Here is a 22,706-nt window from a genome sequence, read left to right as displayed (position 1 = left end):
TTCCCTGCTGTGGTTGCTAACCTTTTTCTTTTTTTTTTTTTTGTTATGGCTTAAAAGCAAAAATAATTAAAAAAAAAAAGCATGATTCTTAGAAAATATTAAACCTTCCTTTCTTTGAAAAACAAGCTCCTTATTACAGAATATAATAAACAGTAGTGCCTGTGGTGTAGCCCACCAATCTTGATACAGTAGCTGATGCATTGTGCAAATGAGGCTTTGAGATGGTTTTTGCATAAACAAAAACTGCTAGGAGATAATCTCAATAGTTAAAAGTGTTATTTAAACCTTTGAAATAAATGGATGTAACTGTACCTGAGTACAGCTTTTCACTTGTTTAGTTCTTAAACGTTAGTATAATCAGTAAAATTTAATATAAAATGTTGCCAAATTCAATGTAGAAAGAATGTGACAAAACACTTTGGATAGTTCTATTGTTTGTGTTTTTGCATATTGTAAAAGCAGTGTCACAGCTAAAAAATAAAATGTTTCTAATGGTAAATTATTGTGGTTTAGTTGCTAGTTTGTACTGAGAGTTGACCTCTCCCTGTGCAGTTTTTTTGTTCTAAACTGGTATAAATAATTGCTGTAAGTGTGTCTCCCTTCTACATTGTAATGATTGCTTAAGCCTACATTATAAATAAAGAACTGCTGGAAAACTTCTGTATTTCAGTTCTTGAAGACTCTCTGCTTCCGGAGCGTTGGGTGTCAGTGGTGTCCATCAGGCTGAAGGTCACACAGGTTCCATCTGCGTGTGTTACACCAGCAAGAGAGAGTTAACAAGTAAATAAGATCTCACATAGGTAGGTTTTACTGACGCTGTTAGAAGGGCAGTAGCAGAACAGAGGTAAGGAGGGAAATTCCCCTTCAATAACAGCTGGTGCTGTTCTCCACCCCTCACTGCTCTCACCTGCCCGGGAGGTAACCCGAGTGCTCACACATCTGCTTCAGTGCTGGGACCTTTCCCAGAGAAGGAAAGTTGTTGCTGCTGCCACCGTGGCTCGTTCTCACAGCCAGGGTTTATCCAGCACGACACCGGGGCCTCCCACGTGCCCCTGAGTGACCATGGACTTTATTTTGTCCAGCTTCTTCAGGAACAAGGGTGGAGAGGCAGGACACTGCTCCCACCTGCCACACAGCAACCTTATTTATTTCCTTGCCACTGCAGTAAGAGCCATTTTTGTCCAGAGGCTTCCATTTGTCACCAAGACATTAAAGGAAAACTCAAGGTGGTTTGGCTGGAAAAATGACCTGTCTCCAAAAACATTCTGGTTTCATTCCCCATCTGCCTGTGACTGCCTATGGCCGGGCTCCCTCATTTTGAAGGGCATCCCAGCTGTTTCTACAGCAAAGCCCATTCTCTTGCAGGTGCAGAATGGTTCTTGACTTGTCTCATGGGGTCATGGAATGGTCAGAGTTGGAAGGGACCTTAAAGATCAAGTTCCAAGCCCCCTGCCATGGGCAGGGACACCTCCCACTAGAGCAGGTTGCTCAAAGCCCCATCCAGCCTGGCCTTGGACACATCCAGGGATGGGGCAGCCACAAATGGGGTCGTTGTGTTTTTAATACTGGGATATGGGGTATCCATCATGTTAAGGAATGTCACTCAGACCCACTCAGCTGTTTGTGAAAATCAGGAGTGATGTTATTGCCCTGTTTTCTAGCAAAAAAAGACATGGCTGGTTGGGCTGAGTGGGAGGGAGGGTGCAAAACGGCACATAATTAAAAAAAATGAGTGTTTGCAGAATTTCTGAATACAGTTACCAGCCAAGCAAAGCCCAGGAACAGGGGTTTGCTGGCAGGTGAGGGGGTGGGGTTTGTAAGTTTATATTTGCCTGAAGAGAGGTTAAGACCCACTGGGTGTGATCCCACTGCCCGCTCCGACCAGCTGCGCTCCAGAACCAGCACTCACCCCAGTGCAGCTGCAGGTACAGGGCTGGGGGAGATGGCAAAGCAGGCTCTGAGGAGCTGGGTTTGCCCCCAGGTGGTATATTTCTCCTGTGAATTTTACCCCTTTTGGCCTTTCACATTCTGGCTGATGCACTTGGCTGCTAAGGCAGCACTGGTGCTGGTGGAGCAGCCCCTGTGTTAGAAACCTGTAACAGGTTAAAAAAGGGGCAGAATTCAGTAAAAACAAGTACCTTCAGTATTAGAAAGCAGCAGGGAAAGCGCCGGTGCCTGAGCAGAGAGAGGACGTGGTGCTGTGCTGAGCAGGTCAACAGGCTGGAGGCAAGGGGCTGCTGGAAGAGGGTGTTTCAGGTATATAGTGCAGACATTTAGGTACGTAGGGTAGATGTTACACTCATCTATTCCACTCTGCACAGACTGGAAGTGCCTGCATGCTAAAGAACAGAATGCCAAAAAAATGCCTTCTCTTTTATTTTATTCAGCTTTATTTTGTATCAGAGTAGCACGCGGTCACTGACACGCCCACAGAGGCCAGACCGCTGCAATTCTCACATGAAGTGATGCTTTTACATGGGAATCTCACGAGGCCGTGTGACATACTGCCACCAGAGTGGTGGCAGATGCCCTTGCTTACGAGCTGGAGGCAAAGCTTCAGTTCTTGGACCATCAGCTGGAGTTTCTTCTTCTAACTGCTTCAGCTAGAAGACAAGACATAAAACTGCTTTAGTACATGTAAGCACATTTCCATCAGGTGTTCAGTGCCCAGGTGGAAAGCAAAACTGGCCCCATTTCAGAAGGGGAGAACCAGCAGTAACACCTTTAGCAGACAGACAACTTTTCTGTTTCTCAGTATTCACTTGACCTCAGTAATCATTGCAGGCTCACATTACCTAATTAAGAAGGAATTTTTAGGAATAAAGAGTGGCTTACAAGAGAATTTTTTACTGAAAAGATCATTACTTCCAAGTAACTAATGTGTACCATTGCTGCATTAAACTGACAGCATTCTCTTGCTGCTTTCAAAGCTGCCAAATAATTACAAGCCCCAAACACCTTCCACTCAGCCAGCAGGAGACCTCTCTCTCTGCCACCAACAGCCCTTTACATGCTCTCAATACACATTTCTCGAAGCAGCCTAAGTGCTGGCTGCCACTATGGTAATTCTGACACAAGCCCCACACTACATACAATCCAACTATTTCTCTGCAACCAAATTAAAGAACTGTTCTGCTCCTAAACTGAGATTCAGTTGGAAAAAGTTGATGTTGGCCAGAAGTAATTGACTCCCAACTGATGAACACTGTAGTAAGTCACTTTCAAAGGTACAGTCAAGTGTCAGAGCTGCACAGCAGATGAGGGACTCTCTGGCCATTAATCTCTTCTCATCCCACTTCAGAGCCTCCCTTAGCAAACAGCCCTGCATTAACTGAAACATGGCTGCAGCTTCACCTTTAATTTCAAACTCCCTTCACAGCCTTTAAGAAGCTGTAGCTCTGAGATCTCTGTGAAGACATTTTAGTCAAGTCAGTTTCACACTGACAAGAGTTCTAACAAAGCAGAGTTTAAAGGAGACCGCAGTGGGCATTCCATTATTTTTCCAGAACACATCTACGCGTCACACAAAATACCTGTGTGCTAAAGAGACTGTCCTTTGCATCGAGCAAGCACTGACCTCTTTATCCCAGCTCTCCCGCTGCAGCTTCTTCCATTGCTCTCGTTTGGCAAAGTAATCAGGATACATCGCCTTCTCAGAAGGATGCCAGAAATCCAAGGCCCATTCAGGAATCTATTAAAAAAAACGTTTCACATCTATTATTTTTACATAGTAAATCACGTATAGTACACACACGTAAGAACTAAACACTGAAGCCAGTATTAAAATGGATAAATAACCCAGGAAATAAAACCCCCCATTTAAGGGCTACCTGACTATCGTTAGTCTCAAGGCACCCATACGGCAGGGGTCGGGACATTTCATCTTTGTTTCACACATTATTTTCCCCTAAGTCAGAGGAAGACACCACAGTGACTTGTTTAAATCAGAGCATCCTGATGACAAGTCCCAGGTCATCTCAGTTCAATCTAAAGTTCTCAAAACAATTCCATCTGGTGGAAGAGAAGATCTCATTTCTTCCCTTCCTTCTCCCAAAGGCAGAAGGTTAGAGAGATCCTTTTACTCCAACTACTAATTAATTTTCTTTAACAGACACAGAACCTTACAGCTCATTTCCACTTGTCTACAACTACTGAAAAAAAATTACTGGCCTTTAAGATCCTGATAATGGTCTGACCTCTAAGATATCCAGTCAAGAAAAAAAAAGCAAAATTTAAAATTTTGCAGCAGCATTTCACTGAATGTTAACATTTTAAAGACAGAAACATAGATTTAAAAAAAAAAAATCAAAACCCCACCCAATTCTCAAAAAAAGAAAATTTAGAAGTTGTTCAAATATCATCATTCACCCAGTGACATTTACACTTCCAGTTTCCTGCTGTGATTCTCATCACCGAGTAAACCCTTGACTGAAGAGAAAAAGCAGAGCTGCTGCTAGTAATATAAAAAAATCCACATGCATCAAACAACAATTAAAAGCAGGAAACAGGCTGAGATCTGAAAGTTACATTTTGTAGCAGCATCCACAATGAACAGTGACTGATACTCAACAGCCCAAATCCTTGGGACAGCCATTTTGTTACAGCACAGTTTCAGCACATCAAACAGGTCAAAGAAAAGAGAACATAAACCAGTTTATGTGTCTATAGGAAGAAATAATCTTGACTCAACTGGCCTTTTTCCTGTCCAGATTCTCTCACACTATTATCCCTATTACTCCTAAGGCCCCTGGCCTTGGCGTGAACTTAACTCTTCTGCCCTTTTCACTCGTATGTTCTCTGATAAATCTAGATTCTGCCTTTCACATGGCTTCTTGTGTGTAAAGATCTGACCAGATCTAGTCTTCTGTAAGCACTTTCTTCAAATTCAGAAGAAAATGGGTGCATGCACTCTCTAGGTTAATATTTACTCCCCATAATGCATTAGAAGCCTACGCCAAGTAAGCAAAACCCCTGTGTTTTCCTATGAAACCTGTTTCTTTACTCCTAAATAGATCAATTTAGGGGAAAAAAAGCCTCTACAAGTACCTTAGATTCCAAGAACACAGCTTCTATTTTTAGGCATACCACCTACCACGTAGCAACACAAAAATACATATCTAGCACTACAGCATATGAAGCAAAATGGTAATTTGTACCATTACTCAAAATGCTGAAAGAACAATGGGAGCAAGTGAAGAGGAGTCCCCCAACAGCCAAGCCAACATCTGCCAAGACCAGAGAGAAACCAGATGGCACCACAAAGGGTAGCTCAGCTTCCTCCACCTTGTTTACTCTCACAGCTCAGCTTCCCTTCGGCAACAAAACAGATGATTATCGCAGCAAGAAGAAGCTAACTGTCTTGAGATGGACCAGCATATTCTATTTTCAAGGACCAGACAAGCAGGACAGTTCCTTTCACGTAAACAGCAAGATGTTCAGCAGTAGGAAATTATTAAAGAAACAATACTGCAGAGTCTACCTGCAGCCATATGAAAATCTACTTAAAATACTCACTCTCCATTTACTAAAAAGAGTATGATGCACAACCTTAGAGGACACCTTACCTTGTAGCATTCATATCTCTCATAGGAAGTGCCCCCAGGGGAGTCAGGGAAGATGTACGGCTGAGGATGCTGGTTTGCCCAGAACTCCTCCTCGCCTGCCTTCAGTAGCTCTGTGGCTTTCACCATATCCTTCACATCCTTGTTCTTATCAAATCGGTCTCTCAGGATGCAGGCAAAGTAGCGGTACTTGTCCCTATGGGCAGAGGTTAAGCACAGTGATGTACACTGAAGAAAAAGACTAAGCACACACAGAAGCAAAGCTTGGAAACACCACCAGTCCCCCGTGCCCAAAGACAGGGCCCTCTAAGGAGCTCCTATTCACACACTGCCCTCTTCTGCAGCAGTGACCCTGGAGGCTTTTTCCTCACCCCTTCAACCACGCTTGGGGGAAAGAAAAAGGGGGGAAAGAGAAGAGGACAACGCCCCAGTCGAGCCCAAGGCCCCGTCTCAGCGGGGAAGCCGAGCAGAGCCGAGCAGGCCAGCCCCCCCCCCACAAACGCGAAGCTGAGAGGCGCCGCTCCCAGTAAGAACAGGCCTCTCCCCTGTCCCCAGGCCCCCTTCCCTCCCTCTCTCACCGGTAGATGCACCAGGACTCCAGGTGCCGCAGGGATTTCTTATAGAGCCGCAGCACCTTCTGCTGGTGCGTCAGGTAGGCCGCCATGTCGGGCTGCCCTACCCTTCACCTTCTCGCGCGCGGGGGCTGACGGGAAGGTGGAGGACGCCGCCGCCGCGCGCAGGCGCCGCCGCTCGCGCTCCGGCAGCCGCCGCCGCCGCCATGAGCCGCGCCAAGTTCATCGGTGAGGGGAGAGCGGGGCCGGGAGGGGGGCGGTGGGGCTGCGTCCTCGGCTCGTCCCGGGTCCCTCCATACCTCCCCCAGCGCCGGGCTCGAGGCAGCCGCCGCCCTCTCCGGTGCCCGCCCTGAGGGGCCGATGGCGGGGGGCGTGGGCCGCTCCCCTGACAGGGCCTGCCCCTCCTCATCCAGGGCTCGCCACCTTCGGCAGCCCCAGCCGCTGTCTCCAGGGCCCGGGGGCAGCCTGACTTTGCACCTGCGAGAAGCTTTTAGGGGTGTTTCTGCTGTCGGGGGGTGCTCCACGAAGAGCACTGAGGGGCTGCTGTGCAGCCTCTGGAAGTTATCCCTGAACTCTGGGGTTTCTGACAGGTCTTCATCCCGGTCCTTCGCACTGCCATGTTAGTCGTGGTTGTTTCTCACCATGATTTGTCCGGAATTGGCTTAGATGTAAATATTAACGTTCTTGGGGAATTGGGCAGGAAGTATGTAAATAACGATAGAAGGTCGGTTGTTGGGATGGATGTTTTTTATGTGTGGCTGGGCAGCCTAAGATTACCTTGGAAATGTTGCCTTCCCGCTAGCAAACCTGCCAGAAACACGCTCTCCGGCAGCTACGGAGGTGGTTGTTGCTGAAGCCTGTGCTTCAGCCCTTGTCTGCTGGGCTGCAGCGCAGGGAAAGGCTCGGGAGCCAAGGAAAGGAGGATGCACTGGGGCTGCCTGGGTGGGTGACTGCATTGCAGGCTCTCGTGTTTGTGCTGCTGGCCAGCCTGGATCCTGCGGGCAGCAGGGGGGGAAACGGGCACGTTTATGAGTCAGTCTGCTGCTGCTCCTGCCCAGGCTAAGGGTGTACGTGAGGGGCTGTGTTTTTCCTTCCCTGTTACTGCTTATTGGCAGAGATAAATCTGTATTTCCACGTGAAAAACAGAATTAATTGCAATAAACAATACACGTGTATTAGCTCTGGTGATTCTAAGGGTGTGTCTTGTACACTTACAGAGTAAGTCAAGAGTTGCACAGAGGGCAGTTCTAGTAAGCAGTAAGCTCTCAAGTTATGCAAGTTAACTTATGCTTAAGCTTTATATGGCCTGTCAGTCTGGTAGTTGGGGACTACTAGGATGTGGTTTCCATTGTATTCCCTAGTTGACTAATGCTCAGAATAAAATGTAGAGTAACTATAACATCTACTTTCTATATTATTTTTTTCTTCATAGATATTGGTATTAACCTGACAGATCCTATGTTCAGAGGAATCTACAGAGGAACACAAAAACATCAAGGTAAATGTTTCTTTGTGTCTGCTGAAAGACAGAATTCCTCTTGTTAAAACAGAAGCATCTTCTCAGAAAGTGAGGTTAGAATTTTTTTTTCCTCCTCAGAAACTGGATGCTTAATATTTACTATGGCTTGAAGAAGAAAGTGTGATAAAACTGATTAGATGTTCTAAGCAAAATATATTCCCTTCTACTGAATTGCTATTAAGTTGTGATACAGGTAACTCTGCTTCTAGAGCAAAATGGACAATTGCTGATGTATGTTAGGATTGCATGGAAGTAACTGATCTGAGAATTATGAACAATAAACTGTCAAAGTGTTGCCTTGCTGAATCATAGTTACTAATTATAACTGATGCTTTTTTGCTCTCACGGCCTTTAGATATGGATGGAAAAATAGAAAGTATGTGAAAAATGTTAACTTCTTGTATTTAAATTGGATCTTCATTTACTGCATTTTGTTACTGTCTACTAAATATTAATCAACTGTGGTTTAAAAATTGTTCATGATAGGCATTTTGACTGCATGAAAGTGTTTTTTAGTTGAAAGGTAGTTAAATTATGCTGTAAAATCGAGTTCAATTTATAACATTTTTATGAACTTTCACAGATGATTTCTTGGACGTGGTAGAGAGAGCAGTCAAAGTTGGTGTTAAAAAGGTAATTTCTTCTAATAAAATTTCTCTAATTTCTTAAACTGCTTTCTAATATTTTACTTTTTAGTAGTCAGTATAAAAGTTTCTGGAACTTGCAATGGAAAATGCAGTAACTTTCTTCAGTAGCATAAAGCAAAAGTGTTCTGTGCAGAGCATTGTCTTTGATTTGCATAGGTCATTAGATGCTGATTATTTAAGGTCAGTGGTTTCATATGTGATATGTATGTAGAATTCCCTTTGTACCATTTCAACAGAAAGATGTCTGACCTATTGCAATCAAGTAGTTCATAATTTTCCATGTTAGTTGTATTATAGGCAGCCTATAATCTATCTTCTATTCCTATTCCTATCTTCTTGTAACCCGAGTGACTCACACAGCTACCACTACAGATCAAAACTCAAACTCTTCTGATAGTGGTTCTTCAGATATGTCTATATGTAAAGGAAATCAGTAATAGTGGAAGAGCTGGGAGTGCCCATACATTTTTATAGTTGAGACACCTGAATTTCTGCTTGTAAATACGTGTGTTAAAACTGTATCGTTATGAGCAGGTTAGTAATTTTTAGCTTGAAGTTGGTGTTTTCAGCAGTGGACCATGCCCCTTTAGTTTTATAACGGTCCAGCCTCCTTGTATCTCTCTCTCTAAATGGAATAAATTGTCAAGACAAAAAATACAAATTCAAATAGAATACAGTGCACACTGTCACAACCTGTTTTACTGCACTAATGAGGCTGGTGGATTAGAAGTAAAGAAATAAACTTTCCTCTAGAAGAGTAACAACCATCTCAGAAGCTTGCTGAAAGACTCTCATCTGAAAAAATTGGGAAATAAACTGGGAGACAAAAAAGCCCAAACAGAATCGTAGTCACTTTTTCTGCATTTACATGTGCTGTATAGGTATTATTTAATCTTTATACCAGCCTCTGAAAGTAAGTGGCAATTTGCCTATTTTATCATCAAAAATAGATTGGATGCATAATTTTTTCAAGATGCACAGTGGATTCAGAAATGGAATTCAGGAGTTCCCTGTCCTTAGCTATGTTTTCAGTCTTACTGCTGGCCTGTACGGTGTCAGAAGCCCACTCCATCCCAAATTGTTTCTACTTGCCTAGAAGACTAATCTGTTTATTTGAAAATACTTATATTTTTCCGTATAGCTGCTGGTTTATAGAAGTTTTTTGTGAGGTTTTGCCCTGTGCTGTATGTACACTGAGACGGTGTCATCTTAACTTACTTTTCTAGTGATGCTGTTGGGATGGGTGGGTCTCTCATAGAGCATACTGTGTACGGGCCTGACTTGGTGCTGGCTGAGTCTGGGGTGTAGCATGTGTAGGGGTAAGAGTCATCTAAAAGCAGCATAGTCATGATTTATTAGGACCTAGGGCTCAAGATCCTGGAAGCAGTGGTTCAAAAAAAATCACTGTAAGCAACAATTCTGGTGAGAAAACCTTTGATTTTAAGGTAAAAATGAAAGACTGGAACCCAACTTTGTAATCTCAACTTTGTTGGTTTATCTACTTACGTCTTGTTTTGGGTATCTGGGAGTTTGTAGTTTCCCAACTGTAAGATAGGGATAATGTTTCTGAATATAATTTCTTGAATGTAAATAAAGTTTTTTGAACCATTGTCTAATGAAGTTAATATTGCTGCAAATGGAAGTGTTTTACTCATTTAATGGTTTAAATGCTTAGCATAGAAGATAATTAATAAGGAAATAAATCAAGTTTTCATACCTACTGTATTTACTAGCTGCTGGGGACCATTGAGGTTTGTCTGAATTATGAAATTTTGTCATATATACATTAGTAATTGTCTTCTGCTGTTCTCTGTCTAGATTCTTACTTACATCTGAGTGCTTTCTTAAACATTCTGTTTGATGTTCAAAGAAGAACATACTTGCTGACAGTACTTTTCTTCTTTCAAGTTTTTGATTACAGGTGGGAGTCTGCAAGACAGTAAAGATGCGGTGCAGCTGGCACAGACAAACGGTATTTGCACCTTTAAACTTATGTTGTCAGTCAAAAATATAACCTTCTCCACTCTCAGAATCAAGATTTCAAAAGCACCTGCCCCTAGAGGTGTTTACAGAATCCCAGACCAAAATGGGAAATTAGGTTTCAGAATGGGATGGATGCATTGTGTATGAGTTTCTGTACGTTGCCCTTTAGATCCCTGTGTGTTGGAAGGAATTAGTCTATCCTGTAGTTTCTGTTTCTAGATAAAATTAGAAATTACAGGAGGTTTCTGGAATAAAAATTTTGTTGCAATGCTCTCTTCTAGAAATAAGATGGAATGCTTATAAGGTGTGGACTATATGTTTTTGGTGGGTTTTTGTTTGGTTTTTACTCACCAATCTATCATGACCAGCTTGAACAGGGGAGGTATCTTTCTCTTGATGGTTCTCCTAGCTTCCCCTTACCTTCTGTGAAAAGGCAGATACCATTCCTCTAATTCCTTAAATATGTATTTGAACTGAAACACATGTTAAAGTACTATTTACGAACAGAACCGTAGAATAATTTACATTGGAATGAACCTGAGAGGGTCATCTGGCCCAACCCAATCCACCTCCCCACCTCCATCAAAGCAGGACTAGCTTTAATATTAGGTCAAGTTGCTCGGGGCCTTATATAGTCTTTCCCTCCCTTCCATGATTTTACATCCTCCATAAAAGCACTTAACAGAAATGTTGGTTTTGGTAATTGAGATTGGATACTTGGGTAAATCAGGCTAGATGTGAAATTGTGTACCAGTTGATGTAGAGGCACACAAGAGAAATTGAGTGGTGTCTGCAAATCTTGCAGCTGAGGAAAACCTGATGCTTTTTGAACGAGATGTATTTCTAGATGATCTCAAGAGGTCTCTTCCAACCTCAACAATTGTATGATTTGTTGAGAGCTGCTCCACCAGAATAATTCAGCTTTGAGTTGCAGTTTTGGAGTTTACTAAATAATGTGGTGGACTTGGCAGTGTCAGCTTTACGGTTGGAGTTGATGATCTTAAAGGTCTTTTCCAACCTAAATGATTCTATGTGTACTCAAAAAGAAACACACACACCCACTGGAGATACTGTCTAGCATTGTTAAAGCAGAAAATATCAATGTAATAAAATCATCACCAAGATAAAGACATTCAAAGGGAGTTTTCTTTTAAAATTATGAGGAATAAAAAAGTCCAGATACAGTTACTGTCTATACCTTATATAATTTTTCTTCTTTTTTTTTTTTCTTTTTTCTTAAAACCTTCTAATATTATCTTGCTTTAGACATGTTTTACAGTACAGTTGGCTGTCATCCTACCCGCTGTGGAGAGTTTGAGCAGAGTAGCCCTGAACAGTATTTATCTGAATTAAAAAAGCTGATTGAAAAAAATAAGACAAAGGTAATAGCAGTTGGAGAATGTGGTTTAGGTAAGTGTCATCTTAGTACTTCAGTATTTTTCCTAGACATACATTAAAAAACCCTAAAACACTAAGTGCGTTCTTTGTTCCTTCTATTTGTAGATTTTGATAGATTAGAATTTTGCCCAAAGGACATCCAACTCAAGTAAGAAACTTTTGATGACTATAAATTGACTTGTAGCAATTTCCAGGAGTGTTTTCTACCACGTAACATTTTTTTCAGCCATAGGCATGCAATTTGCAGGGTTGGGTCTAGGGGTTTTTGACAGAAATGTGACTTTAAAGAAAGATGCCTGTAGTCAAGTAGTGCTACGTGCTAAATTTTGCTGCCTGTCTAGTGTTGATTTAGCATATATTTTTCTGTAAAATTGATCGCAATTTGTGGGTGTCTGGGAATGACAGATGTTCGTTCTTGCTAATACTCAAGAACTTAGACACTCATGGGGAGAATAACATCACTGTTGTGAGTGAAAGAACTGGGGTTTTGAGTAAAAGGCATGGGAAAGGGAACAGAACTGTCAAAAAAGATAAGTCACGGGACAAAAACAAACTTCTAGTAAGAGTCATGTTAGCTGGGAGCAGATAATTGAGAACTGATGAAATAGGTAATCTTGGGAGCTGGAGAGATCTGTGTGTTGAAGTAACATATGCAGTGTAGATGGTGAACAGAAGGAAGGTAGCACAGCCCCTAAAACCAGCTCACATTCTTGTACTGAGAACTTCTGTCTACAGAGGCAACCAGCTGATGTAAGTGATAAATTCAAATAAGATGGGTGATGGATGAATTGTGCTTGCATATTACTGTTCTGAGTAAATGAGTCAGTGGGGGGCACAGGTTAGTTGTGTTTTTTCTAATTGTCACATAGCAGTCAGTAGAGTTAATTTCTGCATAATCCTACAGTCATACAGCCAAAAATTCAGCAGAGTGGACTTTTTTCCCAGTAGAATTCAGTGTACACAAAATTCAGCAAAGCACACCTTGGAGCATCACCTCTTTTCCTGTGGCAAACTAAAACACTAATGGAGTGTCATATTTTAAGATCCTTACTGCCTTTATGTAAAAAAAAAGGAAAATCAGATTTATTTTTTTTATCTGATGATCTGCAGCTGAAGATCTGTAGTGAAAAACTTCTAATTGGGTGCACTGAAATTGAGTTGAGAGGGAAGAGGTGATGGGGTGGAACAGAAATCGCTTTTAAAGTGGTAGATGAGTCCTTTCTACTTAAGGTTAGTAATGATAGAAACTCTTTGTCTGAGCTGTTTCAGTCAATCATGTGAAATACATAAATCAATTTTCTGAGACATCTATTGAGAGCCCTGGCTGGAAATTACAGTTGGAAGGAGGTGATTGATGAAAAAAACAGAAAGCAAGAAATATGAGGGAGTGAAGAAATATTGAAAGCCTCAAGGACAGATGCCTGCAAGTGTCATGTTTGTAAATTCTGTATTTTCTAAATGGACAGCTTTGCCTGCTCTTCATCCTCCATGTATTTGTGAGACATGGTCAAGGTTTGGGGTTGTTTTTGTTTTTGCTCGTTGAATGTTATGGAGTTGGAGACAGTCTGGCTTTTGTAACCTTTAGCGGACGGGATGGTGAGTTCTTCAAATGAATATTCAGTGTATGCTTGAGAAATGAACTGAAAAAAGAAAGGCAAAGTGTGCAATGCGTGGAGGCAGTTACCACTTTTCAGCTGATCTGTAGTTCAGGTGCTGGCAGGCACTGGGCCAGCTTGCAGGCAGCCCCAGTTACTGTGCAGAAGGGAAGTGTGGCAGTTTCCCAGTGGGTAGGATCTCGGCGTGTCCTCCGTTTTGTTTAATGTTTAATCATTATTTTCTAGTTAGTTATACTGTGTTTTCTTCTGGGTAATTTTTACCTGTGAAAAATGAACGCTATTTTTATCCTGTTGCTTGGATTGAGAAGCTAATAAAGATGAAATTCCTTTGTTGAAGGAGATCTAAGTTTGTCAGAATTTTTCTCCAGTCTCATGACTTTTCCAACAGAAAATGGTGATTGGAATGGGAGTTAGATGAAGGTTAGATGCCTTCATATTAAGGTGAAGGTCATATTATAAATGGACTGATGAGAATATAGAAGTTTTGCTTTTGCTGTACTGCTGGGGAGAGGAGGAGTCAGGAGGCTCAGCAACACAGGAAACAGGAGTTCTCTTAACCAAATTGGAAGGGGGTGAATAAAATCACATGCTCTGTTGTTATTCATACATGAATCCAGAATTGTTTGGCTGGAGATGTTCTGCCTCAGCAAGGCCAGTTTGCTTCAGCTCCTTTAGTGCCCTGATCCCAAACCTGAAAATACCACTGCATTTGAACTTTATGGTCTAAACTAAACCTCTAAACAACCTACAGGAATACTTTAAAACTTCCTTATTGAGAAGCAACATAGAAACAGCACATATTGCATGAGAGTCCATTCACCTGAAAGGAAAAGCCCTGGAACTAGCAAAGTTGGGTTTCCTACTGGCTTTTGTTACCATTCTGATCACCACGTGCCTGGTTCACAGTGTTCCAGCGTTTCTTTTTCCATTTTTTTTTTCGTTTTCCTCCTCCAATAAATTCCCTATCCACCTCCCCTTCCTCTTTGACAGGGAAGATAGCAGCGTGTCTTGGGCTTCATTGTTCCTACAAATGGAAGAAGCTTGAGTTTTCTTTCATTTGTAGAGACACTAAACTTTGCTTTTTCAAGACCACTTCTCACAAATAGATTGAAATTAGCCAGTAGGTTACTTAGGGGTTTTATTTGCAGCTCAGTCTCTAAAATCTCATTCCTATGTGAAACAAGGCTTCTGTTGAAAAAAAAAACCCACCAACAATCAAGCAGTTGCAGCTATTTAACTGCAAGAGCAATCATGAGTTGCAATTAAATTTATATTTAGTCAAACAAGCTAGACTAAGCACAGTATCTAGACTACAAAGAAGATTCAAAGTAGGTGTAATTCATTCTCCTTTAACTTTCATGTCAGTTTTTAACATTACAGCCGATTTCTGTTCCCCCTGTTTTATCATAAAGATTTGCACTGATAAACATGGAAGGTGACTTTTATCAGAGAAATATCAACCTGTAATATACAGAAAACAGTGAAAATGGCACAAAACAAAATGATCAGTTGCATTGTCTTTTTTTTTTAAGAAAAAGTAAATCAAACTAATTGTTTGCAGCCATGTTCTGTGAATCATTCAAAGCAGTATGTGGACACTTGAGTTTGCCTTTGAAATGTTTCTAATATTTGATGATGGGAATGCCCCAGTGCCCTGAACTGCTTTTAACAGCAACACCTGATGAAATCCAGTAGATGCACACGCTCCCAGCCTGCTGGGACTGGCTGTGGTGTTCTTCTGCCTTGCCCAAATAATGCCACCTTTCACATTACGTATGGATACTATGCACTGTTGGCCTTCTGCCATGCATAAGTTCCTCTCATGTTTCCCGAGCATTGATAAGTTGCATGCCTGGGTGCAGCGTGGCAGACAGAAATGGTAAATTATAATGCTTTGGGATCAGAACTAGCTGCAAATGACAAGTGACAGGTTAGTTCAGTGCTAATTAGTTTCCTTTGGAAACAGCACCGGGGAAACTGGTACCTTCCCTCTGCCCGTGTGTTTATGTCTCTTCATAGGCTGGCTGCCTCGCTGCTGCTGCTGCTGCTTCAAGGGCAATACTAGGAGTAGAAGGTAGGAGAGGGATAAAAATAAGCAAGAAGGAAAGGATTCAGGCACACAAAGGAGGGAGAACTGGAAGACTTTGAAAGAGCGAAGACAATAGGGAGAATGGGACAGAAGTAAGGTGACTAATATTGGTGCTTCTTCTGCCCTGGGAGAGGGAAGACTGGCCTTCATGGAAGAGCAAACACAGCCTGGATTGCTGCTTCACAGGGCAGGCAGCTGATGCTGGCCAGTCGGGGCCGTTGGAGGCTCTGAAAGTCTGCATAGTGCTCCCTCGCCGCATTTACAAGTGCTTCTTGGAATGGTGGTCTCTGTGTGATCCACACTCTCCCTTCCTGACGTTTCAAAACTTGTGGAGAGAACAGTCAGTTCCTCTTTCATTAAAAATAAACTCCAACACCCGCAGCACACCAGGTTCCATGTTTTGCATACATACGCCTGCATTCTCCCAGAATTGGTGCTCTGGGCCACTTCTGATCTCTCATCCAGCACAGATGATGCTATGTTAATATACCATGGGAAGGAGTTCCTTTTAATTCTTTGCACAAATAGCAGCTTTTGCATGGCAAATCCATTAAATTGGGCTTTAATTCAGGAGGACAAAAACATACAAGAGCTGGGAAAAAGTCTTATGTCTTTAATTGCTTTTGCATTGAATTTCTGTTTAAAAGCGGTTTTTATTTAACAGGTATTTTGAAAAACAATTTGAGCTGTCAGAACAGACACAACTGCCCATGTTTCTCCACTGTAGGAACTCACACGCTGAATTTTTAGGTGAGTTTTGCTGGAGAATTTCATATTCCAAGCAAATGCTGAATATGAAAAATCTGGAAACCTGAATCTTTCACCTTTGTCTGTTATAAATCTGTCTTACATTTTGATTTATTTCATTTCACAGACATAATGAGAAGAAACCGTGATAGATGTGTAGGAGGGGTGGTAAGTATGGAATTCAGCGTAGCATTCATTTTTACATGCTTATGTGTGAATATTGTTGCTTAATAATGCAACTTCATGTTTGTCATGGAATCTGGGTGAGCTTCCTGTTACAGGATTTAAGTTGTTATTAATTAATAAGTATTTTCCAGTCCTTTCTAGTATTTTTACTTTAGCTGCTTATTCAACACATTTTTTGCAAGGTAAGAAGATAGGCTGAGAAAAAGCTCTCCTGCTGACATGAGCAGATTTTCTTGGCCTGTCAGAAGGACAGTTTAAGCACCTTATAATTGACGTTGGCCTTTTCCCAATTCTTCAGTGTCTGTAACTGCAGCACATTCACACCACAGATAATTTAGATGCGTGTTCCCAGTGGAAGCCACAACCTCAAACGCTTGCTTCTGACGTCAGACATCCTTTTCAGATCAGATCCAGATGTAACCTCTGATTGCTTTATGTCTTTAGATATTCAGATTGTGTATTTTAATTCAAAAGCGAAACAGGAAAAACTTTGTATGAAATGAGTAAGAAAGTCCAGCAAACACTCTTTCAGGTTTCCATTATGGCAGGGTTTTGCCAAAGTAATAAATGCTTGGATTATTCTATTCTATTCTACTAACATCAGACCACACCTCCTACAAAAAATTAGTGTAGGTTTTGCTTTTGTTAGTGCAAAACCCTTCCCTGAGGTCGGTGCTTTGCCTGCTGTGCTCTTAGGTAATTCTGTACAGTCTCTCCTTCCTTTCTCTTTTCTGCCAAACCAGTACCCAGCAGAGCAGTGACGAGCAGGCACCCTCTGCAGCCGACTGTCCCCTGCCCAGCGTGGGGAAGCAGCCCCTTTGCTCCACACAGGCTGGGACGCTGTGGTTCCCAGATACGTGATGCTGTTTGTGACCTGGCACTTGCCCCTTTAGACCCTGGATGAGCACAGACTGTCTCTCTCTAGTTCCTGTGGACTAAAATCCATGGAGAATGTAACACTGCTCATGCCCTCTCCCTGACAGCACCCCATAGGGAATACCGAGGAGAGACTGTAAAAATTCAGCATGCACAGGATTAGTTCCTCTGTGTGGGCTCCCAGCTCTCAGCTACAGGAGTTCCTGGGCCAAAAGCAGCATCACTGGATGGGCCTTTTCTACACATACGTATCACTAATAAAACGTGGTCACCTCTTCAGGCTTCAGCCTGAACTTTGCCCACGTTCAGAATCAGCTGAGCCATGTTCCATCTTTAGGTGTGTATTGATGTGTAACGCATACTGCCAAAGGTTATTTATGACACAAATAAAACCTAGTATGTATTTTAAATGATTGGAGTTTTAAATTAAGTACAGATACATTTGTATATATGTGTGCATCTGTATTTGTGTATGTTCTAGGTACATTCGTTTGATGGCACAAAGGAAGAAGCAGCAGCTATATTAGATTTGGATCTTTATATTGGCATAAATGGCTGGTAAGTTCTTTACAGAAAATACAGCTATTTTTAAATGTCAGCTGTAGTGAACTCATTGCTTTATTTTAAACAGCTTTCAAAGCTCACTAGACTCTTAATCATCTGACAGATTTAGAATTGCACTCATTAATCTCTTAGCCATAAAAAGTTCTTAACTCAGAGCTCAGCGAGTTAATCTTGTCTTAGATCCATTCTACTACCCTCAGGTCAATCCTTGTTTGTAAATAACTAAGGTTGTTGAACGTGGAAGCAGTCCTGCAGAGAAGCATTTAAAAAATAGTGTAATTTTAAGCTGCTGTGTCGAATCCAGGAGTAACGCCCGTGGAGGCTGAGAGCCTCCGCTGCTGGTGAGGCCGTCTGGGGGCTCAGCGGTCGCCTGGCCGAGAGCCAGCCAGCACCACTGATAAACTGCATGTAGGGAAGGCTGGGCAGGGGTCTGAGCCTGCTTCACTGAGCAACTCCCCTCGTTTACCCTTTGCTGCAAAGTTGGAATTCACAGGCAGTGCTTTTTAAAAATGAAGCAAATTTTATTCACTAACAAAATTATTTAGGAAGCTGCCTCTGCTGCAAAACATTTAAACGGGCGAAGTAATTACTTTTATACCCTTTTCATTTATTTTTAACCAAACTCTTGATTTTCTAGCTCATTGAAAACAGAAGCCAACTTGGAAACACTGAAATCAATTCCTAGTGAACGATTAATGATAGAGACAGGTAAGATTTTGTATCTTGGTCAGTTTGTGACTATTAGGCAAGGAGATCTGCTTGCACAGCAGTGATAACATAGAAGGAGTTCAGAGTAGAAGACGACCTAGCTGTTTCTCCACTTTGGAAAGCAGTTTACAGGCTCCAGAAATATTCCTTTTCAGTTTCTGCTGGAAGGAATACGATGCCGTGTCAGTTCCTGACATTGCAGGGGAAGCTGAGAAGGACAAATTGATGAGCCCAGATTTTTCAGTTGTACCTCGGTACACAATTGTGCTTCAGTTTCTTTTAAAATGCAAATCAGAGATGTGCCAGACACCAGGCAATGGCTATAGCTTCCCACTGGCAGCAGTAATAGCATTTGGCAACAGCAGCTCTTGAAATGGAGTAAAAGGTGGAACTTCCTTAATGGGATAACGCTTGAACTCCCCTCTTGGCCTAATGAGCAGTGATTTTAAGTGACTGACTAGGGATGCTTTTTTTTTTTTTTAATATCCATTTCAATTATCAGTAACTGGCAGTTATAAATACAGTATTTGTTTTAGTTTCTGAACCTGAGAAAGGAAAAGAACAAACTGCCTAAATGCTTAGATTTATTTGCACATGAAGTACAGAGCTGGTAAAGTACACAGAAAGTTTCTATGGGATACATGGAGTGTATCTGACTATTGTTATGTCAGAGGAAATAAGTGTTATGTACTATTATTGCTGATCTTTTAAAATGTACAACCTTGAAGGTAATAGTATAAAAAATTCAAAGACTGTGAAGATGTTAAATTGCCCAATTCTCCTAAATTCCATTTTAAATTCGAAGTCACTCTTAGAAGTAGACTGCAATAACTTGTCTGTGGAAGTAGTTGATTAACCTATCTCATGCTGTTTTCAAATGGTTGCATAGTCTTAATTCTTTTCTTTTTTTTTTTTTCAAATGAAATTAGACGCGCCTTGGTGTGGAGTGAAAAATACTCATGCCGGATCAAAGTACATTAAAACTACATTTCCTACAAAAAAGAAATGGGAAATAGGGCACTGCTTGAAGGACAGAAATGAACCCTGCCATATAATGTAAGTGTACTACTCTAGTATTATTTTAAATCTTTCAAATCTCATCCAAAAAAAGGAGAAAAAAATCAGTTCACTAGAAATGTGTATAAAATACAGTAGTATATAGGGCTTGTGGACAGTTAAAGTATAGAAACCATTTTCTGCCACCCTTTCACTTGCTTCCTTGCAGAGGCGTGAAATGCAGGGAAATATATCGTTTTAGTTCAAATGTTTAGTTGTGTCCATTAAATAGCACTGATGGATGAAATACCTTAATTTTCCCAACTGTTGCTGAAGTTTGGTCAGTGAGTTTTCTGGGTCATCTTCTCGTTACCAACTCCCTGAAAAGGAAAAAGGAATTCAGGAAAGTTTCTTCTTGCCGTGTGGTACGTGAATGATAAAGCTCAGAGCTGTACCCATCCAGATGCAAAGCCCGCTTACTTCATCAGAAGTCGTTTGGTTTTGTGTTGTGTTGTTTGTTTTTTTTGCTGAGAAGTCTGTATTACTGTGAAAAGCTGTGGAAATGACCTGTTTGGAACTAGCTTTTGAAATACTGCTCGGGATAATACTAAGGAATCTGGGTATTCAGCAAGGTGTCTAAAGAGTTAATACTTGAGAACTGAAAGGAATTCTGCTTTTTTGGGAGACCTGAACTCTTAGAGAGAGCAGACCACCGATCATGTTGAAAGCACAGTTTAAGCTCCCATGGTGACATCTCCTAGTGCTCAGATAGGTTGGGGTTTTTTTGCAGTTACATTGATTTGTAATACTTTCCGATTTTGTGTTTTAATGTGTTTGTGATTTTGGCACCTCCCAGGCCTTGGTTTGCTGCCTCAGTTGTAGTTTAGCCAAGTGTTTGAGAAGCCCCAGAACTGGAGATGCAGGCAGTCTCTCCTACAGCCATGCAAAAATGCTTTGCTTTGGCTTTTGCTTTCTTTTATAAAACAAAAATCTTGTTCAATTCAACCTTATTTCAAAATTACTGTCCCTTTAAAACATTAATTATAACCTGTACTAATTGTAGATTAGTAATCTGACAACCTCTTAAACCTCAGGAAAAATCATTTCTGGTAACCGAAAATTGATATTTTGTGACTTCTCAGGTAGCAAGATCCAGCGTGAGGGGAAAGTTATCCCCAGGCCACAAAGCGTATTTCGTTTTTAGGGTATAGATGTATATACTGCTTAATGTAGCTCAATGGGCAGGAGGAATTTTCCACTTGTCTTCTTCTGGTGGTGCTGGGCACTTCTCAATTTTGATGGTGATATTTCTACTTTACATAATATATCTTCAGAACTGCATTACTCCCCTTCAAAGCGATTTAAAAAAAAAAAATCTTGCCACAAGAGGCTGTTTTTTTCTCCCTCTTTGTGATTTCATACAGTGTTACACACAGCATCCTACCGCACCCAGGCAGGGATAGATGTCTCAGCCCTACCAAGACTCTCCAAGGGTGAAATTCTTTGGTGTTTGTTACTTACTTCTGTGTAGGCCTGATCTCACCCCATCTCATCTTGAACATCCCCTTAAATCAAGAAGCTGTTTGGCTGCAAAGCACAGGACCGGTCATGAAAAGGGCTAATTCTGCATCTAGGAAAATATTTGCATTCCAGTAATTGTTAAGACTTAACTCTTTTGCTCGAAAAGAAGTTTAGCGATTGCATAAATTAAGAGGCAAGATCCAAAATGACCAAACCCTACCATGAAGCTTGAAGTTCTTACTCTTCACCATGAAGTGTCTTTTCCTACTGTTAAAGGAAATTTAAAAAATTTAAAGAAAAAATTAAAGTATGATTTGTCTTAGGAACTCTACAGAATATTCAATTTTTTAGAACAAATGATAGAAGAATCAAGAAAATAAGTACGGAGAAAAGATTGTGGCTTGGTTTTCTGTTACTTAGTGTTAGTATTAATCACATTTCTTTTGCCTCCTTTTCCTGGCTTGTATCAAGGCTATGAGCCTTTTTAAATGCTCACTTCATATTTGCTGCAAATATCTGAATGTGTTAATCACAACTGATGTAGAGAACAGCGAAGCAGGAGTAAGTTCTTTTTGCAGCTCTATTCTCAGACAAGGCTGCATCCGGAATCTAAGCTGTGCCACAGACCAGTTTATTGACAGTGCAGCTTTAGCCTTGGAAGACTAAATTAATTTCAGCCTGAAAAATGAAGACCATCGATAAAGACACCCACAAAGTGACACTTTCTTTGAAACAGAAAGGTGTTTAATTACCTCCAAACAAGAGTCAAAAGACCAAAGATAAATCTGTACCAATGAGCAACCAGTGTTCAACGTAAAGGGAATGGCAGTCAGAGACTTAAAAGTGAAGCGATTTGCATATCTGAGCACCTTGCCCTGTTGCTCTCAGCAGATTTTTATTCCAGGTTAATCTAATGACTTGTACGTACACATGCAGCTGTCTCAAGTATATTCAGTGCTGAGTTTCCGAGTCCTCTAACATCAAATCTTTCTTTTTTAGTCAAATACTGGAAATAATGGCGGCAGTAAGAGAAGATGACCCACTTGAGTTGGCCAATACTCTATATAACAACACTATTAAAGTCTTCTTTCCAAATATATAAAGTTGTTCTTCTTAAATTTATTCAGCATAACTTCTGTAAATATATTGCAAAAAACTTAAAAATTATCCTATCTGCAAGTTCTTATCCATGGAAGCCAATATGTAGTGCACGCTTTTTTTTTTTATGGTACAAGATTAAAGCTGCTTTTGAAAAGGTGGTCTGCATTTGTACAGTTTCTCAGCCCTGTTTCCCTTGCATCAAGATTCAGGATCAATTTCAAGGAGAGCCCAAGCCAGCAGCTCTCCTTAATACCTGTAATGCCTTAAAAAGTGAGTCCCAGGCTGCCAGGTTCACAGGTGGAGCACTTCAAGCTCCTACTGGTAATTCCGCAGCGTTTAACGCATCAATGGCATGCTCTGCTGTACCAGAAAGCTTAGCAGTTTCATCTTTTGTTCCATATATGCAAATGCTATAATATTAAGTCTACCAACCTAAATTTTTATTTATTTTTATTTTTTAGAAACACACCTCACTAGTTTTTAGCAATAAAGCTCTGCTAATACTGAATTTGTAAGTAAAGCTGCTTTGGTTCAGGCTTTTCATTTCTGATTTGACCCGCTGAACAGTTTGTTTTCACCAGTATTTTTCATTTGCATCCAGCCCTCATTTGATCAGGGGTTA

The 22,706-nt window shown here is 41.2% G+C and overlaps 2 protein-coding genes across 2 annotated transcripts; one reads left to right on the top strand and one right to left on the bottom strand.

Annotated features, from left to right (window-relative positions):
* Positions 1-2,363: 2,363 nt before the first annotated feature.
* On the bottom strand, positions 2,364-6,298 carry NDUFB9 (NADH:ubiquinone oxidoreductase subunit B9). Its single transcript, XM_014965319.1, has 4 exons — positions 6,140-6,298; positions 5,565-5,757; positions 3,578-3,691; positions 2,364-2,603 (listed from the first exon to the last, which is right to left on the bottom strand). The coding sequence occupies exons 1-4, from the start codon at positions 6,223-6,225 to the stop codon at positions 2,472-2,474; spliced, it is 525 nt and encodes a 174-aa protein (XP_014820805.1). The 5' UTR covers positions 6,226-6,298; the 3' UTR covers positions 2,364-2,471.
* Positions 6,299-6,306: 8 nt separating this feature from the next.
* Positions 6,307-22,592, top strand: TATDN1 (TatD DNase domain containing 1). Its single transcript, XM_014965320.1, has 12 exons — positions 6,307-6,361; positions 7,566-7,631; positions 8,236-8,285; positions 10,208-10,271; positions 11,549-11,692; positions 11,786-11,828; positions 16,050-16,135; positions 16,260-16,300; positions 17,676-17,752; positions 18,396-18,466; positions 19,396-19,522; positions 21,983-22,592. The coding sequence occupies exons 1-12, from the start codon at positions 6,340-6,342 to the stop codon at positions 22,083-22,085; spliced, it is 894 nt and encodes a 297-aa protein (XP_014820806.1). The 5' UTR covers positions 6,307-6,339; the 3' UTR covers positions 22,086-22,592.
* The last annotated feature ends 114 nt before the right edge of the window (positions 22,593-22,706 follow it).

The sequence above is a fragment of the Calidris pugnax genome, unplaced genomic scaffold (assembly GCF_001431845.1).
Source record: "Calidris pugnax isolate Ruff unplaced genomic scaffold, ASM143184v1 scaffold41, whole genome shotgun sequence".
Taxonomy (NCBI): Eukaryota; Metazoa; Chordata; class Aves; order Charadriiformes; family Scolopacidae; genus Calidris; species Calidris pugnax.
The sequence above is the reverse complement of the archived record's forward strand: the minus strand, read 5'-3'. Positions and strand labels throughout refer to the sequence as shown.